The following is a 21,472-nucleotide window of genomic DNA, read 5'->3' as shown; positions in this document are numbered from 1 at the left end:
TCTCCTGTCCGGCGTCAGTCCTTACAGTTTGCAACTGTTGGACTAATGATTACACGCTAGGTCAGCAAGATGCAGGCAAGAGTGTGCAAGGCGGTATTGAATGTGTCACTGTCTGTCCATGTGTCACTGTCACCTCAAATCGTTCTCTCGAGCTGTGTGCACCTACGTTGAATTCATAGGTTGTAGGAACCTCATCATGGGTATAGGGAAAAAATATTAAAACCCACTACCATTTTCCACTACTTTGACCCTATCTGCTCCTGCACCATGCCTATGGCCTGGCATGACGGGAACCTCATCATGGGTATAGGGAAAATGCAAGTAATATTTAGTAGCCTAAACAAATCTATGTTAAACTGGGTGAATGGAATATCAATGACAGTCATCCAATATGCTGTAACAGAAATAAGGCCATGCTCATAATAAAACATAATCATCATCTTAAATGGCACCGACCGCCACTGTTTAGTTCAGTCAGTGGTCCATGTCACTGTCTCTTCCCCCTGGCTGAACATCTGGTGACAGTGCTGGTCTATTCTGGGACAAGCAGAACCACCCAGCCCTGTCTATGTAAATCTCAGTTTCACTCCTACAGCTCCCAGTCTACCAGTTGACCAGTTTCACTCTCTGACATACCCTGGACTGGGACTGATGTGAGGGAGGTGACTGATTTTATCCTCTATGGCGGATTCAGGGAGGGACAGATAACAGATAAGGCACCAAGTAATTAATGACAGATAAAAAATAATTATACTTCACGATGATAGTGTGTGGTGTATGTCTCTATGTAAATGTGTCTCATGTTTGAGCTCAGCATCATGTCTCATTCACAGATCTAACAGCTCATGAAAAGGGTTAATACATGCTAGTTGATCACATCAATACCTGGTTGTGAAGTGCATGTAGGGATTTGGTTTGAGGGGCTGATGATGATTTAACATCACTCTTCTTTTACTTCTGTAGTTCTTACTCTGCATATGGACTGGTAATAAGTTTCAAAACATCTAATAACTTTCATACACACTTTCAGTTAATTACCAATATAACAAGATACAACCATGATGATGATATTAATGATGATGAGGACGATAATGAGGACGTTGGAGAACGTGTGATTTGTATCATGCGTTCTAACCATTTTCAAAGTTGACCTGCTCAGTGTTCCATGTCACTGTCTCTTCCTGCAGTAGGTCCCAGCTGTAGCAGTACTGTCACTGTGCAGCTGACTGAGGGAGGTTTTTGTACGACTCTGTATCACTGTGTGAACACATTACCACTGCTGTGGTAACTCTGACAGTAGTAATCTCCTGCATCTTCAGCCTGGACTCCATTGATGGTCAGAGTGAAGTCACTCCCAGATCCACTGCCACTGAATCTAGGTGGAGTCCCAGACTGAAGTGTTGTAGCAGAGTAAATAAGGAGTTTAGGAGCTCCTCCAGGTTTCTGGTGGTACCAGGCTAGATAGTAACCACCGTGAACATCACTGCTGGTTTTACAGTCAAGAGTGACTGTCTGTCTTGGCAGAACAGCTTTCACTGTAGGAGTCTGAATCACAGTGTACTGTCCTCTGGATTCTGAAAGAGAGAATAAAAACATTTCTATAAATGAAATATTACATATAGTAATGAATAATTCTGAATAGAAATAGTAGCATTGATATAGATGTAGATTTAATTCATTTTCAACAAAACTTTCTGAAAATTGTAACCTTCAAAGCAGAAGGCAAGCGTCCAGATGAAGATGGTGATAAAAGTCATGGTTGTTGTGGGTTCTGTTGTCTCATGAAGAACAGCTCTCAGTCATGAAGTGTTAAACTCACAGGGATATAAACACTCTTAGAGCAGTGGAGCAGATGCATTATGCAAATTAATGTTTCAAATCTATTTCAGGTTCCAAGTAGTATCCCATCAGTATATCTTTTGGCTTGGTTGAGCTTTCTTTTATAATAATTAGGTGGGTGCTTAAATTTGTTTTATGCCCATTTGTGAATTGGAAATGTGTTTTTTTGCATATTCCAACTCCCCTTGAGTCATCCTTGGAGAGTAGGTTCGAGACCAGGGTTTGCCAGTGCCTTGTTCAAAGGTACATCAACACATTTTTCACCTTGTCGACCCAGATATTTGAAATCGTGACCTCTCAGTTACTGGCCCAACACTTTAACCGCTATCTACCTGCTGCCCCTTTAACAACATCAAACAGCAACTGTTTTATCTGATAACTAATGTATGGCAACTTTTATGTCACACCACCATTATATTATTATTCTGATGATGATCAGATATAATGAACTGTCTGTTCACTCATGCTTGGTCTCTCATGTAAGTTCCTCTAATCAGTTAGTGAACACTTCTCTAAACTAAAGCTGGTAGGATTCCTCTGGTAGTGTTGTCTGTCCTCTGTGACTTTACCTCCACTGTTAAATCTGAGATCAACATGTTTAATAAAGGAATATACAACATGGATCACTATCACTACTGCTGCTGCTGTTGTCTTTCATATGGACAATATGGAGGAATACCAGCAACACTGATCTAATGCTGGACTGTACCTCCAGACTAGAAGAACACCTGATACACAGAGGAAGGAAAAATACTACTATCTGGATTTAAGATACAATTCATATTTGTATAATCTAGAAACAGCTAATATGAAGTGTTTGTTCTACCTGGAAGATGTTAAAGTGTATTAGTGTTGATTATGATTCTGTATGAGTGATCTTCACTGTAACAGCTGCAGCATCACAACACAGAGAGGTTTTTGTACCAGCAGTAATAGTGTAATGAACAGGATGGGAGACAGAGAGCTGGTTTCAATGCAGGGCGCAGCAGGTGTTTGTTTGTAAAGGACAACAGGATGAGGCAGGTAGCTGTGTCCAGGGACAGGCAGAAGGTCATACACAGGGGTCCAAAAAGGCAACAGTACAGGCAGGGACAAGGCTAGTAATGTAGTCCGGGAGAGCAGGCAAGAAGTTGATAACAGGAAATACGTTAGGCTGAAGTACAGGCAGGGAATAGGCAAAAGGCATCGTTAGTGAGGCAGGCCAAAAACTATCATACACAGGACTGAATACGGGAAAAACAGAGCTCCGAATAGAAGTGTGTCACAAAACAAGCAATACCTCACAATGATGGGGTGAAAAGAACTGAACTAAATAGTGTGTGTAAATGACATACAGGTGTGTGAACAGAATTCAGGTGATTGGGATCTGGACAGTGAGCTAGAGGGGATCTAGGTGTTTGAGAGTGTGAGTTGGAAAGTGAGCTGCGTTCAGGGGATCTATGTGTTTGAGAGTGTGAGTTGGAAGCAGACGTTACAAATAGGGATTGTATCACAGTGGTACACTTTTGGTAGCGGCACCAGACTAGATGTTGGAAGTAAGTAAACAACTAAATGTATCATTTTATTCACTTTTGTTGTCGTGAGTCAATACTTTTCACTGAGCCTTCTTTCAAATAACATTTTATTGAATCAAAATGATAAATTGTAAGTGTATTTACGTCTGGTTTGTATGATTGCAGACTATAACTCCTAATTCTGGTATAATAACTAATACAGTGCCTTGCGAAAGTATTCGCCCCCCTTGAACTTTGCGACGTTTTGCAACATTTCAGGCTTCAAACATAAAGATATAAAACTGTATTTTTTTGTGAAGAATCAACAACAAGTGGGACACAATCATGAAGTGGAATGACATTTATTGGATATTTCAAACTTTTTTAACAAATCAAAAACTGAAAAATTGGGCGTGCAAAATTATTCAGCCCCCTTAAGTTAATCAAATCAAATTTATTTATATAGCCCTTCGTACATCAGCTGATATCTCAAAGTGCTGTACAGAAACCCAGCCTAAAACCCCAAACAGCAAGCAATGCAGGTGTAGAAGCACGGTGGCTAGGAAAAACTCCCTTAATACTTTGTAGCATCCACCTTTTGCTGCGATTACAGCTGTAAGTCGCTTGGGGTATGTCTCTATCAGTTTTGCACATCGAGAGACTGACATTTTTTCCCATTCCTCCTTGCAAAACAGCTCGAGCTCAGTGAGGTTGGATGGAGAGCATTTGTGAACAGCAGTTTTCAGTTCTTTCCACAGATTCTCGATTGGATTCAGGTCTGGACTTTGACTTGGCCATTCTAACACCTGGATATGTTTATTTTTGAACCATTCCATTGTAGATTTTGCTTTATGTTTTGGATCATTGTCTTGTTGGAAGACAAATCTCCATCCCAGTCTCAGGTCTTTTGCAGACTCCATCAGGTTTTCTTCCAGAATGGTCCTGGATTTGGCTCCATCCATCTTCCCATCAATTTTAACCATCTTCCCTGTCCCTGCTGAAGAAAAGCAGGCCCAAACCATGATGCTGCCACCACCATGTTTGACAGTGGGGATGGTGTGTTCAGGGTGATAGCTGTGTTGCTTTTACGCCAAACATAACGTTTTGCATTGTTGCCAAAAAGTTCCATTTTGGTTTCATCTGACCAGAGCACCTTCTTCCACATGTTTGGTGTGTCTCCCAGGTGGCTTGTGGCAAACTTTAAACAACACTTTTCATGGATATCTTTAAGAAATGGCTTTCTTCTTGCCACTCTTCCATAAAGGCCAGATTTGTGCAATATACGACTGATTGTTGTCCTATGGACAGAGTCTCCCACCTCAGCTGTAGATCTCTGCAGTTCATCCAGAGTGATCATGGGCCTCTTGGCTGCATCTCTGATCAGTCTTCTCCTTGTATGAGCTGAAGGTTTAGAGGGATGGCCAGGTCTTGGTAGATTTGCAGTGGTCTGATACTTCTTCCATTTCAATATTATCGCTTGCACAGTGCTCCTTGGGATGTTTAAAGCTTGGGAAATCTTTTTGTATCCAAATCCGACATTAAACTTCTTCACAACAGTATCTCGGACCTGCCTGGTGTGTTCCTTGTTCTTCATGATGCTCTCTGCGCTTTTAACGGACCTCTGAGACTATCACAGTGCAGGTGCATTTATACGGAGACTTGATTACACACAGGTGGATTGTATTTATCATCATTAGTCATTTAGGTCAACATTGGATCATTCAGAGATCCTCACTGAACTTCTGGAGAGAGTTTGCTGCACTGAAAGTAAAGGGGCTGAATAATTTTGCACGCCCAATTTTTCCATTTTTGATTTGTTAAAAAAGTTTGAAATATCCAATAAATGTCGTTCCACTTCATGATTGTGTCCCACTTGTTGTTGATTCTTCACAAAAAAATACAGTTTTATATCTTTATGTTTGAGGCCTGAAATGTGGCAAAAGGTCGCAAAGTTCAAGGGGGCCGAATACTTTCGCAAGGCACTGTAGTATTGTATATAGTATTCATCATTGTTGCATTGTGTTCATGGTAGACTTCACTGTTAGTGTGAAGACAAAGGATCTCAGTTATGGTTGTAACTGACTTCATAATCCAACATGTTTGATATGTGATGTAAATACTATGAATATGAGTCGGCTGTTCTGATCAGATCCATTCCTAAACAATATCTGTATAACATGTATAATTGACACCATATGACTAGTAACTCTAGTTATTTAACCACTTTATACTTGTTTGGTTCATAAATCTGCTTTGTATCATATTACCTTAGGTTTTTCTCCACATCTTTTAAACAATATAACTTTTACATTTATATTTAGAGGGCATTTCCAATTCACTATATTTTGATGTGTACTTTGCTGAAGATAATCTCTTACTATAGCTGTACTTGATGTAGTTACTTAGTTGATGTGTTCTGTTTGTTCCAGGTAACAGTGCCCCCACCCTGACCGTCCTACCCCCCTCTAGTGAGGAGCTGTCCAGTACAACAACAGCCACACTGATGTGTCTGGCCAACAAGGGCTTCCCCTCAGACTGGACCTTGAGCTGGAAAGTGGATGGGGCCAGCAAGAACCAGAAGACCAGTCCCGGGGTACTGGAGAAGAACGGTCTATACAGCTGGAGCAGCACCCTGACTCTCACTGCCCAGGAGTGGACCAAGGCAGGAGAGGTGACCTGTGAAGCCCAGCAGAAATCCCAGACTCCAGTCACCAAGACCTTGAGGAAGGCTGACTGTTCTGGGTAGGACCCGTCAGTCACACACCCTTGTGGAGAGAGGCTGCTGGTCCCTCTGCTTTGACTCTGTTCTGAGATCAGATGTTCTCTGTCTTATTGATCACTGACATGTAGACTAACAGGGGGCTTTGCTTGAGTTCATGTGTCAGTCCTCTCTGTAGACTGAGATTGAATCGGTGTTAGATTTGATGAGTTCTGTTTTGTTACTATTAGATACTGTAGGAATGTTTGCTTTGATGCTTTGATGAATAGATGAAAATAAAGATTTCCCTTTGGAACACATATTTCTGTCTCTTTTAATAGTTAGACTGTAGTCTTAAATGTTGTTGAATGGTATAGACATACATTAATAAAGCCTGATTCACAGTTTCTTTGAAAAATATCAGGCCTGAATGTCATTGCTTAGTTATTTATGTTCTCACTTGAAACCACATCATCTTCAACCAGCAAATCAAATCAAATGTTACTAGTCACATTGCGCCCGAATACAACAGACCTTACAGAGAAATGCTTACTTACGAGAGCCCTAACCAACAACACAGCTTTAAAAGTATGGATAAAAGTAACAAGTAATTAAAGAGCAGCAGTAAAATAACAATAGTTAGACTATATACAGGGGGGAACCGATACAGACCTTCTGCCTATTGGCTGTCTCGTCATTGTCGGTGATCAGGCCTACCAATGTTGTGTTGTCGGCAAACTTAATTTATGGTGTTGGCGTCATGCTTGGACATGCAGTCATGGGTGAACAGGGAGTAGAGGAGGTGACTGAGCACGCACCCCTGAGGGGTCCCCGTGTTGAGAATCAGTGTTGCAGATGTGTTGTTACCTACCCTTACCACCTGGGGGCAGCCCGTCAGGTTGTCTAGGATCCAGTTGCAAAGGGACGTGTTTATTCCCATGGTCCTTAGCTTATTGATGAGCTTTGAGGGCACTATGGTGTTGAAAGATGAGCTGTAGTCAATGAATAGCATTCTCACATAAGTGTTCCTTTTGTCCAGGTGGGAAAGGGCAGTGTGGAGTGCAATAGAGATTGCATCATCTGTTGGGACAGTATGCAAATTGAAGTGGGTCTAGGGTTGCTGGGATGATGGTGTAGATGTGAGCCGTGACCAGCCTTTCAAAGCAATTCATGGCTACAGACGTGAGTGCTGCGAGTTGGTAGTCATTTAGGCAGGTTACCTTAGTGTTCTTGGGCACAGTCACTATGATGGTCTGCTTGAAACATGTTGGTATTACAGACTCAGACAGGGAGAGTGTCACGCCCTGGTCTTAGTATTTTGTGTTTTCTATATTTATTTGGTCAGGCCAGGGTGTGACATGGGTTTTATTTTGTGTTGTGTTTATGTATGGGGGTTTTTCGTAGGTTTTGGGATTGTGGCTTAGTGGGGTGTTCTAGCAAAGTCTATGGTTGCCTGAGGCGGTTCTCAATCAGAAGCAGGTGATTCTCGTTGTCTCTGATTGGGAACCATATTTAGGCAGCCATATTCTTTGAGTGTTTCGTGGGTGATTGTTCCTGTCTCAGTGTTTTGTATTCACCAGATAGGCTGTATAGGTTTTCACGTTCCGTTTGTTGTTTTGTATTGTTTGTGTTCATCTTTATTAAAGATGTATATTATTAACCATGCTGCATTTTGGCCCGACTCTCTTTCACCCGAAGAAAACCGTAACAGAGAGGTTGAAAGTGTCAGTGAAGAGACTTGCCAGTTGGTCAGCGCATGCTCGCAGTACACGTCCTGGTAATCCGTCTGGCCCTGCGGCCTTAAAAATGTTGACCTGTTTAAAGGTCTTACTCACATCGGCTGCAAAGAGCATGATCACACAGCCTTCCATGACAGTTGGTGCTCTCATGCATGTTTCAATGTTATTTGCCTCGAAGCGATCATAGAAGTTATTTAGCTCATCTGGTAGGCTCGTGTCACTGTGCAGCTCTCGGCTGTGCTTCCGTTTGTAGTCTGTAATGGTTTGCAAGTCCTGCCACATCCGTCTAGCGTCAGAGCCAGAGTAGTACAATTCGATCTTAGTCCTGTATTGACGCTTTGCCTGTTTGATGGTTTGTCGGATGGGATAGCAGGATTTCTTATAAGATTCCGGGTTAGAGTCCTGCTCCTTGAAAGCGGAAGCTCTAGCCATTAGCTCAGTGCGGGTGCTGCCTGCAATCCATGGCTTCTGGTTGGGGTATGTACATACGGTCACTGTGGGGACGTCATAAATGCACTTATTGATGAAGCCAATGACTGATGTGGTGTACTCCTCAATGCCATCGGAGGAATCCCGGAACATATACCAGTCTGTCCCAGCAAACCGACATGTTGTTTAGAATCTGCTTCATCTGACCACTTTTTTATTGATCAAGTCACTGGTGCTTCCTGCTTTAATTTTAGTTTGTAAGCAGGAATCAGGAGGATATAATTATGGTCAGATTTGCCAAATGGAGGGCGAGGGAGGGTTTTGCATGCGTCTCTGTATGCGGAGTAAAGATGGTCCAGAGGTCTTTTTTGCACATTTAACAGGAGAGGTCTAGATACTACAATGTTAACAGATTAACAGGAGAGGTCTAGATACTACAATGTTAACAGATTAACAGGAGAGGTCTAGATACTACAATGTTAACAGATTAACAGGAGAGGTCTAGATACTACAATGTTAACAGATTAACAGGAGAGGTCTAGATACTACAATGTTAACAGATTAACAGGAGAGGTCTAGATACTACAATGTTAACAGATTAACAGGAGATGTCTAGATACTACAATGTTAACAGATTAACAGGAGGGGTCTTGATACTACAATGTTAACAGATTAACAGGAGAGGTCTAGATACTACAATGTTAACAGGTTAACAGGAGAGGTCTAGATACTACAATGTTAACAGATTAACATGAGAGGTCTAGACACACGCAGTAGATGGTACTCCTTATTCATTTTTCTTGGACTGTTTTTTACCTGCTTGATTTATAGACTCATAAAGACGGTAAACTAATGTCATTGAACATTTGATCAATATCTTGGACTCTAAACAATGTGATCACCCTACATTAAGCTACATTTGTTTTACAAGATCCACATGATATAACCAGTATCACAGCTTCACAATAGTCATAGTCTTCTCTATCTCCAACCCTCTGGGGACAGTGTGAACATCTGGTAACAGTGCTGCTCTATTCTGGGACAAGCAGAACCACCCAGCCCATGTAAATCTCAGTTTCACTCCCACAGCTACCAGTCTAGTAGTTAGACTGGGACAGATATGAGTGACTGGTTTTAACCTCTATGGTGGATTCAGGTTAGTTACAGTTACAGATATTATGACAGATCAAATGTATATTATTCAAACCTGTTTCATGTTTGAGCCCAGCATCCTGTCTCATTCACAGATGTAACAGACCTGCTCATCAAGATAGTTCATATATTACTCGATGATCACATCACATGTTTGGTTGTGAGGGTCATATGGGGATTCGATTTATGGGGCTGATGCTGATGTAACATCACCATTGTTCATTTTTTGACATCTGTGGATCTGACTCTGATTATGAACAGGTAATGTGTGTTTTAAAACTTCATATAACTTTTATAAGTGAACTTCACGACCATGACAATAAACATTCACAAGTGTGATGAGGTTGATGGGGAAATTGTGATCTGAATGATGCTTTGTAAACATACTCAAAGTTGACCTCCTCTACTGATCAGTGTTCCATGTCACTGTCTTCCCCTCATCCACTGCCACTGAATCTAGATGGAGTCCCAGACTGAAGTGTTGTAGCACGGTAAATAAGGAGTTGAGGAGCTCCTCCAGGTTTCTGTTGGTACCAGGCTAAAAAGTCATTGTTGTAAACATTACTGCTGGTTTTACAGTTCAGAGAGACTGTCTGTTCTGGGACAACAGCTTTCACTCCCGGAGTCTGTGTCACAATGTACTGTCCTCTGGATTCTGAAAAATATTGTAAAACATTTATAGTAATGAATAGTTCTGAATAGAAATATTAACATTGATATACTGTACACGTAAACACTATAGATTTAATTCATTTTCAACAATACATTCTGAAAATTCAGGAGAGGTCTAGATACTACCATATTAACAGGAGAGGTCTTGATACTACAATGTTAACAGGTTAACAGGAGAGGTCTAGATACTACAATGTTAACAGATTAACAGGAGATGTCTAGATACCACAATGTTAACAGATTAACAGGAGAGGTCTAGATACTACAATGTTAACAGATTAACAGGAGAGGTCTAGATACTACAATGTTAACAGATTAACAGGAGATGTCTTGATACTACAATGTTAACAGATTAACAGGAGAGGTCTAGATACTACAATGTTAACAGATTAACAGGAGAGGTCTAGATACTACAATGTTAACAGATTAACAGGAGAGGTCTAGATACTACAATGTTAACAGATTAACATGAGAGGTCTAGACACACGCAGTAGATGGTACTCCTTATTCATTTTTCTTGGACTGTTTTTTACCTGCTTGATTTATAGACTCATAAAGACGGTAAACTAATGTCATTGAACATTTGATCAATATCTTGGACTCTAAACAATGTGATCACCCTACATTAAGCTACATTTGTTTTACAAGATCCACATGATATAACCAGTATCACAGCTTCACGATAGTCATAGTCTTCTCTATCTCCAACCCTCTGGGGACAGTGTGAACATCTGGTAACAGTGCTGCTCTATTCTGGGACAAGCAGAACCACCCAGCCCATGTAAATCTCAGTTTCACTCCCACAGCTACCAGTCTAGTAGTTAGACTGGGACAGATATGAGTGACTGGTTTTAACCTCTATGGTGGATTCAGGTTAGTTACAGTTACAGATATTATGACAGATCAAATGTATATTATTCAAACCTGTTTCATGTTTGAGCCCAGCATCCTGTCTCATTCACAGATGTAACAGACCTGCTCATCAAGATAGTTCATATATTACTCGATGATCACATCACATGTTTGGTTGTGAGGGTCATATGGGGATTCGATTTTTGGCTGATGCTGATGTAACATCACCATTGTTCATTTTTTGACATCTGTGGATCTGACTCTGATTATGAACAGGTAATGTGTGTTTTAAAACTTCATATAACTTTTATAAGTGAACTTCACGACCATGACAATAAACATTCACAAGTGTGATGAGGTTGATGGGGAAATTGTGATCTGAATGATGCTTTGTAAACATACTCAAAGTTGACCTCCTCTACTGATCAGTGTTCCATGTCACTGTCTTCCCCTCATCCACTGCCACTGAATCTAGATGGAGTCCCAGACTGAAGTGTTGTAGCATAGTAAATAAGGAGTTTAGGAGCTCCTCCAGGTTTATGTTGGTACCAGGCTAGATAGTTATTGTTGTAAACATTACTGCTGGTTTTACAGTTCAGAGAGACTGTCTGTTCTGGGACAACAGCTTTCACTGCCGGAGTCTGTGTCACAACATACTGTCCATGGATTCTGAAAAATATAGTAAAAACATTTATATGAATTAAATATTACGTATAATAATGAATAGTTCTGAATATAAATATTAACTGTAACCTTGAAAGCAGAAAACAAGTGTCCAGATGAAGATGGTGATAAAAGTCATGGTTGTTGTAGGTTCTGTTGTCCTGAAGGACAGCTCTCAGTCATGAAGTGTTAAACTCACAGGGCTATAAACACTCTCAGAGCACTGAAGCATGTGCTGTCTATGCAAAGTGTCCTCTCTATGCAAACAGGGAAACTGTAGTTGAAGAGCTCTTCTTCTTTGGGATTGGGTTGGAGGATCACATCTAATTTAAAGGTGTATACACCGCCCCTACTGTACTAAATTGTAAGGCCAGTCACGGCCTACATAATCTACATGAAATTATCTTTATTATTCCTGTTCCTAAAAGGACAAACTTGCCCCATCAACTAACCCTACATACCACTATTTCATACAAATAAAAATCACCCCATTAACTGTTCTAGTGTAAAACCTCATACTCCAGGTACTTCTCTTCAGCTACCACCTACCCATTAAAACCCACTACCCCATTTCCACTACTTTGACCTCTACTCCTGCACCATGCCAACGACCTGGGAGGACGGGACACCACCACTCAACACACCCTGCAACTCTTCTTAGGTGAAATCTCATATACCCAAATACTTCTCTGCAGCTGCCACCACAACAGCTATTTTCTAAAAATGTACGTTCCATTTCTATGGTACAGTTGATAACGAATGCTATGAACGCTAAGACAACCTTACTGAAGCATAACTCACTCGCTGCCCTATCCCCCCTGTGCTGGCACAAATCTACTACTCACTGGGATCCCTCACCCTTCACCTATCCTCTTCCACTTCCTTCATTGCCTCAACATACGACACCCTCTGCACTACTCTGACTCTGGTCACGTCAACTTGCCTCTCTCGCAACTGACACTTACGATCTCCAACAACATCAGCACCCCTACTGTTGACACAACTTTATCCAGCAAAACTACACAATCCTCTGTCCCATGCCCTCCTGCATACATCTTGGAATCTCCCTCCTACACACTGCTGCAACATGACCATGAACGTTGCACCTGAAACAGTACAGTGGATTCTGCACAAAAGCTCTAACAGGATAACTAATATAGACTCAAAACTCAAAAGGACTGACAATGACTCCTCTTTCACCACTCCCCCCACCGGATCAACGTCCCACCAAACGGCAGGCATCACAAACACCAGGTATTTAAACTTCAATTGCTCCACCTCCACACTTATCACTAGCCCAGAATTCACCCCTTTCAATGGTGCCCTGTGTCATGTAAAAATCTTCCCAGGGTGAAAGAGTCCAACCGTTCTGATTGTTTTCTGATTGTACATCATGATGTAAAATCTCTCCCAGCGTGAAAATGTTCAATACAATAATTGCATGCGCATCTCTTTATGTGACCTGTGTCCCCTGACCTCGACAATCCTAGCTTTAGTTTAGAGAAGTGTTCACTAACTGATTAGAGGAACTTACATGAGAGACCAAGCATGAGTGAACAGACAGTTCATTATATCTGATGTTGCAGGGTCTACAGACAATCACAATCACAGATTACAAAAAGAAAACCCTGTTGCGAACATCGACACCTTGCTCCCAGACAAATTAAACAATCTCTTTGCTCGCTTTGAGGACAATACAGTGCAACTGACACGTCCCGCTACCAAAACCTGTGGGCTCTCCTTCTCTGTAGCCAATGTGAGTAAAACATTTACACGTGTTAACCCTCGCAAAGCTGACGGCCCAGACTGCATCCCTAGGTGCGTCCTCAGAGCATGCGCAGACCAACTGTCTAGTGTGTTTACAGACATATTCAATCAATCCCTATCCCAGTCTGTTGTCCCCACATGCTTGAAGATGGCCACCATTATTCCTGTTTCTAAGAAAGCTAAGGTAACTGAACTAAATGACTATCACCCCATAGCACTCACTTCTGACATCATATAGAGCTTTGAGAGACTAGTCAAGGATCATATCACCTCCACCCTACCTGACACCCTAGACCCACTCCAATTTGCCTACCACCCCAATAGGTCCACAGACGATGCCATCACACCATCAGGACAAGAGAAATACCTATGTAAGAATGCTGTTCATTGACCACAGCTCAGCATTCAACACCATAGTACCCTCCAAACTCATCATTAAGCTTGAGAGCCTGGGTCTCGACCCCACCCTGTGCAACTGGGTCCTGGACTTTCTGACGGGCCGCCCACGAGGTGGTGAAGGTAGGAAACAATATCTCCACTCCGCTGATCCTCAACACTGGGGCCCCACAGGGGTGTGTTCTCAGCCCTCTTCTGTACTCCCTGTTCACCCATGACTGCTTGGCCATGTACACCTGCAACTCAATCATCAAGTTTGGAGACGACACTACAGTGGTAGGCTTGATTACCAACAACGACGAGACAGCCTACAGGGAGGAAGTGAGGGGCCTCGGAGTGTGGTGTCAGGCCTGGGAACATGTATCTTGCCTGCACCGCACGGCCATTGCTCATCCATATATTTATATGTGCATATTCTTCTTCATCCCTTTACATTTGTGTGTGTTTAAGGTAGTTGTTGTGATATTGTTAGATATTTTAATTTTTTAAATTTAATTTTACCTTGATTTAACCAGGCAAGTCAGTTAAGAACACATTCTTATATTCAATGACGGCCTGGGAACAGTGGGTTAACTGCCTGTTCAGGGGCAGAACGACAGCTCGGGGGTTTGAACTCGCAACCTTCCGGTTACTAGTCCAACGCTCTAACCACTAGGCTACCCTGCCGCCCCATATTACTGCACTGTCGGAACTAGAAGCACAAGCATTTCGCTACACTCACATTAACATCTGCTAACCATGTGTATGTCACCAATAACATTTGACTATATCTGATCATCATCAGAATAATAATATAATGGTGGTGTGACATAAAAGTTACCATACATTAGTTATCTGAGTAAACAGTTGCTGTTTGATGTTAGAAAAGCTGTGACATGAAGGATAAAATACTCCAATAACTGGATACTACTTGGAAACTGATAAAGATTTGAAACATTAATTTGCATAATGCATCTGCTCCACTGCTCTAAGAGCATTTATATCCCTGTGAGTTGAACACTTCATGACTGAGAGCTGTTCTTCATGACAACAGAACCCACAACAACCATGACTTTTATCACCATCTTCATCTGGACACTTGCTTTCTGCTTTCAAGGTAACAGTTTTCAGAATTCATTGTTTGAGATTAATTTAATCTATAGTGTATACATGTAGAGTATATCAATGTTAATATTTCTATTCAGAACTATTCATTACAATATGTAATATTTCATTTATATAAATGTTTATTTTTTATTTTTCAGAATCCAGAGGACAGTACGTTGTGACACAGACTCCGGTAGTGAAAGCTGTTGTCCCAGGACAGACAGTCTCTCTGAACTGTAAAACCAGCAGTAATGTGTATTCTAATAACTACCTAGCCTGGTACCAACAGAAACCTGGAGGAGTTCCTAAACTCCTTATTTACTATGCTACAACACTTCAGTCTGGGACTCCATCTAGATTCAGTGGCAGTGGATCTGGGAGTGACTTCACTCTGACCATCAGTGGAGTCCAGGCTGAAGATGCAGGAGATTACTACTGTCAGAGTGCACACTACTCCAACAGTGTCTGGGTGTTCACACAGTGATATAGAGCCGTACAAAAACCTCTCTCAGATCTCACAGTAACTGCACTAGTTGAGTGTGACTGCAGGTGCTGAGGAGGAAGAGACAGTGACATGGAACACTGACTGAACTAAATTACACTGAGATAAATATATCAGTGATGCTGACTATAATGTCAACATCCACCTTCATGTTAAATCATTCCTGAACTGACAACACCCATAGGTCCAGACTACATAAATATGTCTTCCCTTTTGCTGTGGCTAACAAACCTTTTATTAACATTTCAAACAATAAATTGAATAGACTCCATCTATGTGAAGTAATAATGTCTCACATAATTTCAGAATAAGTATCCCAGTCTCTGTTAGGCCCCTGTATTGGGTAGTGCATTTCAAGTTAATATTGAACTATATTTACTGAAATCATATAACATGATTATGACCCATAATAACAACCTGAGGTTCTGTCATACAAGAGAGAATGTGACATGGAACACTGGTTAGTGAAGTCAACTTTGAATATGTTTAGAAAGCATCATTCTAATCACATGTTCCCCATCATCACCATCATCATCATCATCATCATCAATGTAGTGCACCTTCAAAAGTTATTTGAAGTTCTGAAATACCCACAATACCAGTCCAATATGCAAAACAAGATGTAGAGACGTAAATAAAAAGAAGGTGGTGTTACATCAGCATCAGCCCCCTAAATCAAATCCCCATATGAACCTCACAACCAAACATGTGATGTGATCATCTAGCATTATATTAACTATTTTAATGAGCAGGTTACTGGCTGTTACATCTGTGATTGAGAAATGATGCTGGATCTGTGAATGAAACATGCTGCTGGGCTCAAACAGACATACAGTATTATCTATCATGAATTACATGGAGGCATATCTGTTGTGTCTTCCTCCCTGAAGTCCCTCAGTCAGGTATTGAATTTCAAGCAAAGATTCAACAATATTTTTTGAGATTATCTAACATTATTATGACCCCCTAAAACGTCCTGTGGTTATGTCAAGGCAAAACGCCTCTCCTGCCACACCTGGCTAGATCCTTTCAGCACGTTCCCAGGCCTTTAATTGAGCCGAGCTGAGGCTTGTTAACCACTTAAGACCCTGATTGGCTGAAAAATCAGCCTCAACCTTTAAAATGCTGCTGCTCACACAGATCTCTCCAATGAATGGAGGTTGTGGGAAGGTGAAGGAAGCATGGAGAGGTCAGGAACAGAAGTTGGGTTTTGGAGAAACACCATCAGTGCTCTGCAAGCAATGTAGCTGATGGAGAGGCAGGAGCTTGGTGAACAGATAGATGTGATTGTGGACAGCGAGGAAGAAGGAGAAGATGTGGGAAGATGTTTGTTGAGGAAGAATGTTGTCAGACATGATAAAGAAGAATCTGGACCAATAGGAATCCCTTGCCTTTTGGCAGATCCATTTGTGGTTTCAGGTTGGGTCAGAAAGGAGTTGGGTGCAGTTGAATCAGTGAAGGTAACCTGTAGTGGACTTGTGATGTTTGTGTTTCTTCTGATTAGAGGGAGCAGGTGCTCTGTGTCACTCAACTTGGGTCATGATCTGTTTCTTGCTTTGCTCTTAGCAACAGGATGTAATGTAAAGATCTTCCCAGTGTGAAGTAGTTCTTAATTGTTGTGATTGTGAAGTCATGTAAAACGTTTCAGTGTGAAAGTGTTCCTAGTCAGTTGCACGTGTGTCTGTGGATGGCTGAGCTCCTACAGATGTTTCAAATATATGCACTGTCAATCGAAAATGTAGCATCCAAGTCTTTGCCATCGCTGTTAATTCTCTCCTCACATCAACCCTCAAGTCTGGGTGTTTATATGCTGACCTCACGCCTCAACAAGCTTCTGATTGGTCAGAGTCAATACCCCTTGCCACCATTGATTGGCAGATGTGTGAAAACTAAAGCTAGGATTCCTCTGGTAGTGTTGTCTGTCCTCTGTGACTTTACCTCCACTGTTAAATCTGAGATCAACATGTTTAATAAAGGAATATACAACATGGATCACTATCACTACTGCTGCTGCTGTTGTCTTTCATATGGACAATATGGAGGAATACTAGCAACACTGATCTGATGCTGGACTGTACCTCCAGACTAGGAGAACCTGATACACAGAGGATGGAAAAATACTACTATCTGGATTTAAGATACAATTCATATTTGTATAATCTAGAAACAGCTAATATGAAGTGTTTGTTCTACCTGGAAGATGTTAAAGTGTATTAGTGTTGATTATGATTCTGTATGAGTGATCTTCACTGTAACAGCTGCAGCATCACAACACAGAGAGGTTTTTGTACCAGCAGTAATAGTAATTGTATCACTGTGGTGGACTTTTGGTAGCGGCACCAGACTTGATGTTGGAAGTAAGTAAAGAACAAAATTAACTATTTATTCACCTTTTGATGTTGTGTTTCAATATATCGATACATTTTGCCTTGATATGGAGGAATTTTCAACTGAACTTTTTTAGATGATTTAAACAAAATACACAAGGCCTACACATACTATGGCCAATTTGAATATGAATCTTATTACATCTAATCAAATCTAACCTGCTTTTAAACTATGAAAGTGATTCGCCTACATTTTAGATTAGTTGTATGAATAAACATGCTGCACCTACAGTAGTAGGAGATGTACAAGAAAAAGTCAGGTTTGGTCCATGTTAAGGAAATCAACATGAAAAACACTTTATTTCTCATTGAGTAGAATAATTCATTTCTGAAATGTATTCATACTATAGTAGAGTAAATTATTTGAACCACAGTCTAAAGAAATGAAGAGAGCCAAACATGCAGGAGGTTTTTGTACCAGCAGTACTAGGGATTGTATCACTGTGGTGCACTTTTGGTAGCGGCACAAGACTAGATGTTGGAAGTAAGTAACACGCTCTTTGATATTTCTTTCTGATTCTTTTTGGGGTGTATTTTCCTTTGTGAAACTTTGTCTATATGAAAATATTGCGATTTTTCATATTTTCCTTCCTAAAAAATATATGTATTTTTTATTACTTTTGACTAAGCCTTCATTGAAATGAAATGTTATTTAATTAACATGTTCAAATGTAGGTGTTTAGTTAAATGTGTGGTTTGATGGATTGCAGAGGAGAGTTCCAGTATGATAACTATTTAATAATATGGAATATAGTTGTTGCATTGTGTTTTACTGTTTGTGTGCGATTCTTTACTTATATTTTATTATCTTTAACTCAAATATTTTTGGTTAAATGTAGATTTTGAATGATCCTTCTTTCAAATAAATATTTATTGACTCAAAATGATAAAGGTTTATTTGAATGTCTGATTTGTAAAATTGCATAATATTACACCTAATTGTGGTATAAAAACGAATAGTATTCTATATAGTATTCATCATTGTTGCATTGTATTCATGGTAGACTTCACTGTTAGTGTGAAGACAAAGACAAAGAATATGAGTAGGTTGTTCTGATCAGATCCATTCCTAAACAGTATCTGTATAACATGTATAACTGACACCATATGACTAGTAACTCTCGTTATTTAACCACTTTATACTTGTTTGGTTCATTAATCTGCTTTGTATCCTATTACTTTAGTGTTTTCTCCACATCTTTTAAATAATCCAACTTCTACATTCATATTTAGAGGGCATTTCCAATTCACTTTATTTGGTTGTGGACCTTAATGGAGATAATCTCTTAGTGTTGCTGTACTTGTTGTAATTACTTAGTTGATGTGTTCTGTTTGTTCCAGGTAACAGTGCCCCCACCCTCACCGTCCTGCCCCCCTCTAGTGAGGAGCTGTCCAGTACAACAACAGCCACACTGACGTGTCTGGCCAACAAGGGCTTCCCCTCAGACTGGACCATAAGATGGAAAGTGGACGGGACCAGCCAGAAGCAGGAGGCCAGTTCTAGGGTCCTGGAGAAGGATGGCCAGTACAACTGGAGCAGCACCCTGACTCTCACTGGCCAGGAGTGGAACAAGGCAGGAGGGGTAACCTGTGAAGCCCAGCAGAATTCCCAGACTCCAGTCACCAAGACCTTGAGGAGGGCTGACTGTTCTGGGTAGGAGCCCCTAGTCACACACCTCTGTGGAGTCAGGCTGCTGGTCCCTCTGCTTTGACTCTGTTCTGAGATCAGATGTTCTCTGTCTTATTGATCACTGACATGTAGACTAACAGGGGGCTTTGCTTGAGTTCATGTGTCAATCCTCTCTGTAGACTGAGATTGAATCGGTGTTAGATTTGATGAGTTCTGTTTTGTTACTATTAGATACTGTAGGAATGTTTGCTTTGATGCTTTGATGAATAGATGAAAATAAAGATTTCCCTTTGGAACACATATTTCTGTCTCTTTTAATAATTAGACTGTAGTCTTAAATGTTGTTGAATGGTATAGACATACATTAATCAAGCCTGATTCACAGTTTCTTTGAAAAATATCAGACCTAAATGTCATTGCTTAGTTATTTATGTTCTCACTTGAAACCACATCATCTTCAACCAGCAAATCAAATCAAATGTTACTAGTCACATGCGCCGAATACAACAGATGTAGACCTTACAGAGAAATGCTTACTTACGAGAGCCCTAACCAACAATACAGCTTTAAATAATACGTATGAGAATAAGAGATAAAAGTAACAAGTAATTAAAGAGCAGCAATAAAATAACATTAGAGAGACTATTGGGGGAACTTTGGGGGAACCGATATAGAGTCAATGTGCGGTGGCACCGGTTCGTTGTGATAGTATGTACATGTAGGTAGAGTTAGTAAAGTGACTATGCATAGATGACAACAGAGTAGCGGTGGTATGAAGAGGTGGAGAGGGGGGGAAATGCAAATTGTCTGGGTAGCCATTTGACTAGATGTTCAGGAGTCTTATGGCTTGGGGGTAGAAGCTGTTAAGAAGCCTCTTGGACCTAGACTTGGCGCTCCGGTACTGCTTGCCATGCTGTAGCAGGGAGAACAGTCTATGACTAGGGTGCTGTTTAGTCCCATGGTCCTAAGCTTATTGATGAGCTTTGAGGGCACTATGGTGTTGAAAGCTGAGCTGTAGTCAATGAATAGAATTCTCACATAAGTGTTCCTTTTGTCCAGGTGGGAAAGGGCAGTGTGGAGAGCAATAGCGATTGTATCATCTGTGGATCTGTTGGGGCGGTATGCAAATTGGAGTGGGTCTAGGGTTGCTGGGATGATGGTGTAGATGTGAGCCATGACCAGTCTTTCAAAGCACTTCATGGCTACAGACGTGAGTGCTACGGGTTGGTAGGCAGGTTACCTTAGTGTTCTTGGGCACAGGCACTATGGTGGTCTGCTTGAAACATGTTGGTATTACAGACTCAGACAGGGAGAGGCTGAAAGTGTCAGTGAAGAGACTTGCCAGTTGGTCAGCGCATGCTCGCAGTACACGTCCTGGTAATCCGTCTGGTAATCCATCTGGTAGGCTCGTGTCACTGTGCAGCTCTCGGCTGTGCTTCCGTTTGTAGTCTGTAATGGTTTTGCAAGTCCTGCCACATCTGACTAGCGTCAGAGCCAGTGAAGTACGATTCGATCTTAGTCCTGTATTGACGCTTTGCCTGTTTGATGGTTTGTCGGATGGCATAGTGGGATTTTTTTTAAGCTTCCGGGTTAGAGTCCTGCTCCTTGAAAGCCTTTAGCTCAGTGCAGATGCTGCCTGTAATCCATGGCTTCTGGTAGGGGTATGTTTATTTTTATTTTTTTTCACCTTTATTTAACCAGGTAGGCTAGCTGAGAACATGTTCTCATTTTCAACTGCGACCTGGCCAAGATAAAGGATAGCAATTAGACACATACAACAACACAGAGTTACACATGGAATAAACAAAACATAGTCAATAATACAGTAGAACAAAAGAAAACAAAAAGTCTATATACAGTGAGTGCAAATGAAGTAAGATAAGGGAGTTAAGGCAATAAATAGGCCATGGTGGTGAAGTAATTACAATATAGCAATTAAAACACTGGAATGGTAGATGTGCAGAAGATGAATGTGCAAGTAGAGATACTGGGGTGCAAAGGACCAAGATAAATAAATAAATATTGTATGGGGATGAGGTGGGTAGATAGAAAAGCTCTTTATAGATGGGCTATGTACAGGTGCAGTGATCTGTGAGCTGCTCTGACAGCTGGTGCTTAAAGCTAGTGAGGGAGATATGAGTCTCCAGCTTCAGAGATTTTTGCAGTT

The 21,472-nt window shown here is 41.0% G+C and overlaps 1 protein-coding gene and 2 gene segments (V, D, J or C); 2 read left to right on the top strand and 1 right to left on the bottom strand.

Moving 5' to 3' along the window:
• Positions 1-654: 654 nt before the first annotated feature.
• Positions 655-11,696, bottom strand: LOC109896557 (uncharacterized). The gene is made up of 5 exons (XM_031832722.1): positions 11,628-11,696; positions 9,796-10,005; positions 5,792-6,070; positions 1,709-1,798; positions 655-1,574 (listed from the first exon to the last, which is right to left on the bottom strand). The coding sequence occupies exons 1-5, from the start codon at positions 11,674-11,676 to the stop codon at positions 1,255-1,257; spliced, it is 948 nt and encodes a 315-aa protein (XP_031688582.1). The 5' UTR covers positions 11,677-11,696; the 3' UTR covers positions 655-1,254.
• On the top strand, positions 3,217-6,352 carry LOC116375249 (Ig kappa-b4 chain C region-like). The segment is given in 2 exon segments: positions 3,217-3,374; positions 5,762-6,352. A coding segment is annotated over 1 exon segment (243 nt).
• Positions 11,697-14,601: 2,905 nt separating the features above from the next.
• LOC109896560 (Ig kappa chain V-III region MOPC 321-like) lies at positions 14,602-19,607 on the top strand. The segment is given in 4 exon segments: positions 14,602-14,796; positions 14,945-15,257; positions 17,608-17,645; positions 19,017-19,607. Coding segments are annotated over 4 exon segments (741 nt in total).
• The last annotated feature ends 1,865 nt before the right edge of the window (positions 19,608-21,472 follow it).

The sequence above is a fragment of the Oncorhynchus kisutch genome, linkage group LG9, assembly GCF_002021735.2.
Source record: "Oncorhynchus kisutch isolate 150728-3 linkage group LG9, Okis_V2, whole genome shotgun sequence".
Taxonomy (NCBI): Eukaryota; Metazoa; Chordata; class Actinopteri; order Salmoniformes; family Salmonidae; genus Oncorhynchus; species Oncorhynchus kisutch.
Note: the sequence above shows the minus strand (reverse complement) of the source record. Positions and strands in the feature narration are given on the sequence as shown.

Coding starts and splice junctions, on each gene's coding strand:
- LOC109896557 (XM_031832722.1), bottom strand. CDS start 11,676: ATGACTTTTATCACCATCTTCATCTGGACACTTGTTTTCTGCTTTCAA. Junction 10,006..11,627: donor ACTTGTTTTCTGCTTTCAAG/GTTACAGTTAAT, acceptor AATATTTTTCAG/AATCCAGAGGACAGTACATT. Junction 1,575..1,708: donor GCTTGCCTTCTGCTTTGAAG/GTTACAATTTTC, acceptor TCTCTCTTTCAG/AATCCAGAGGACAGTACACT.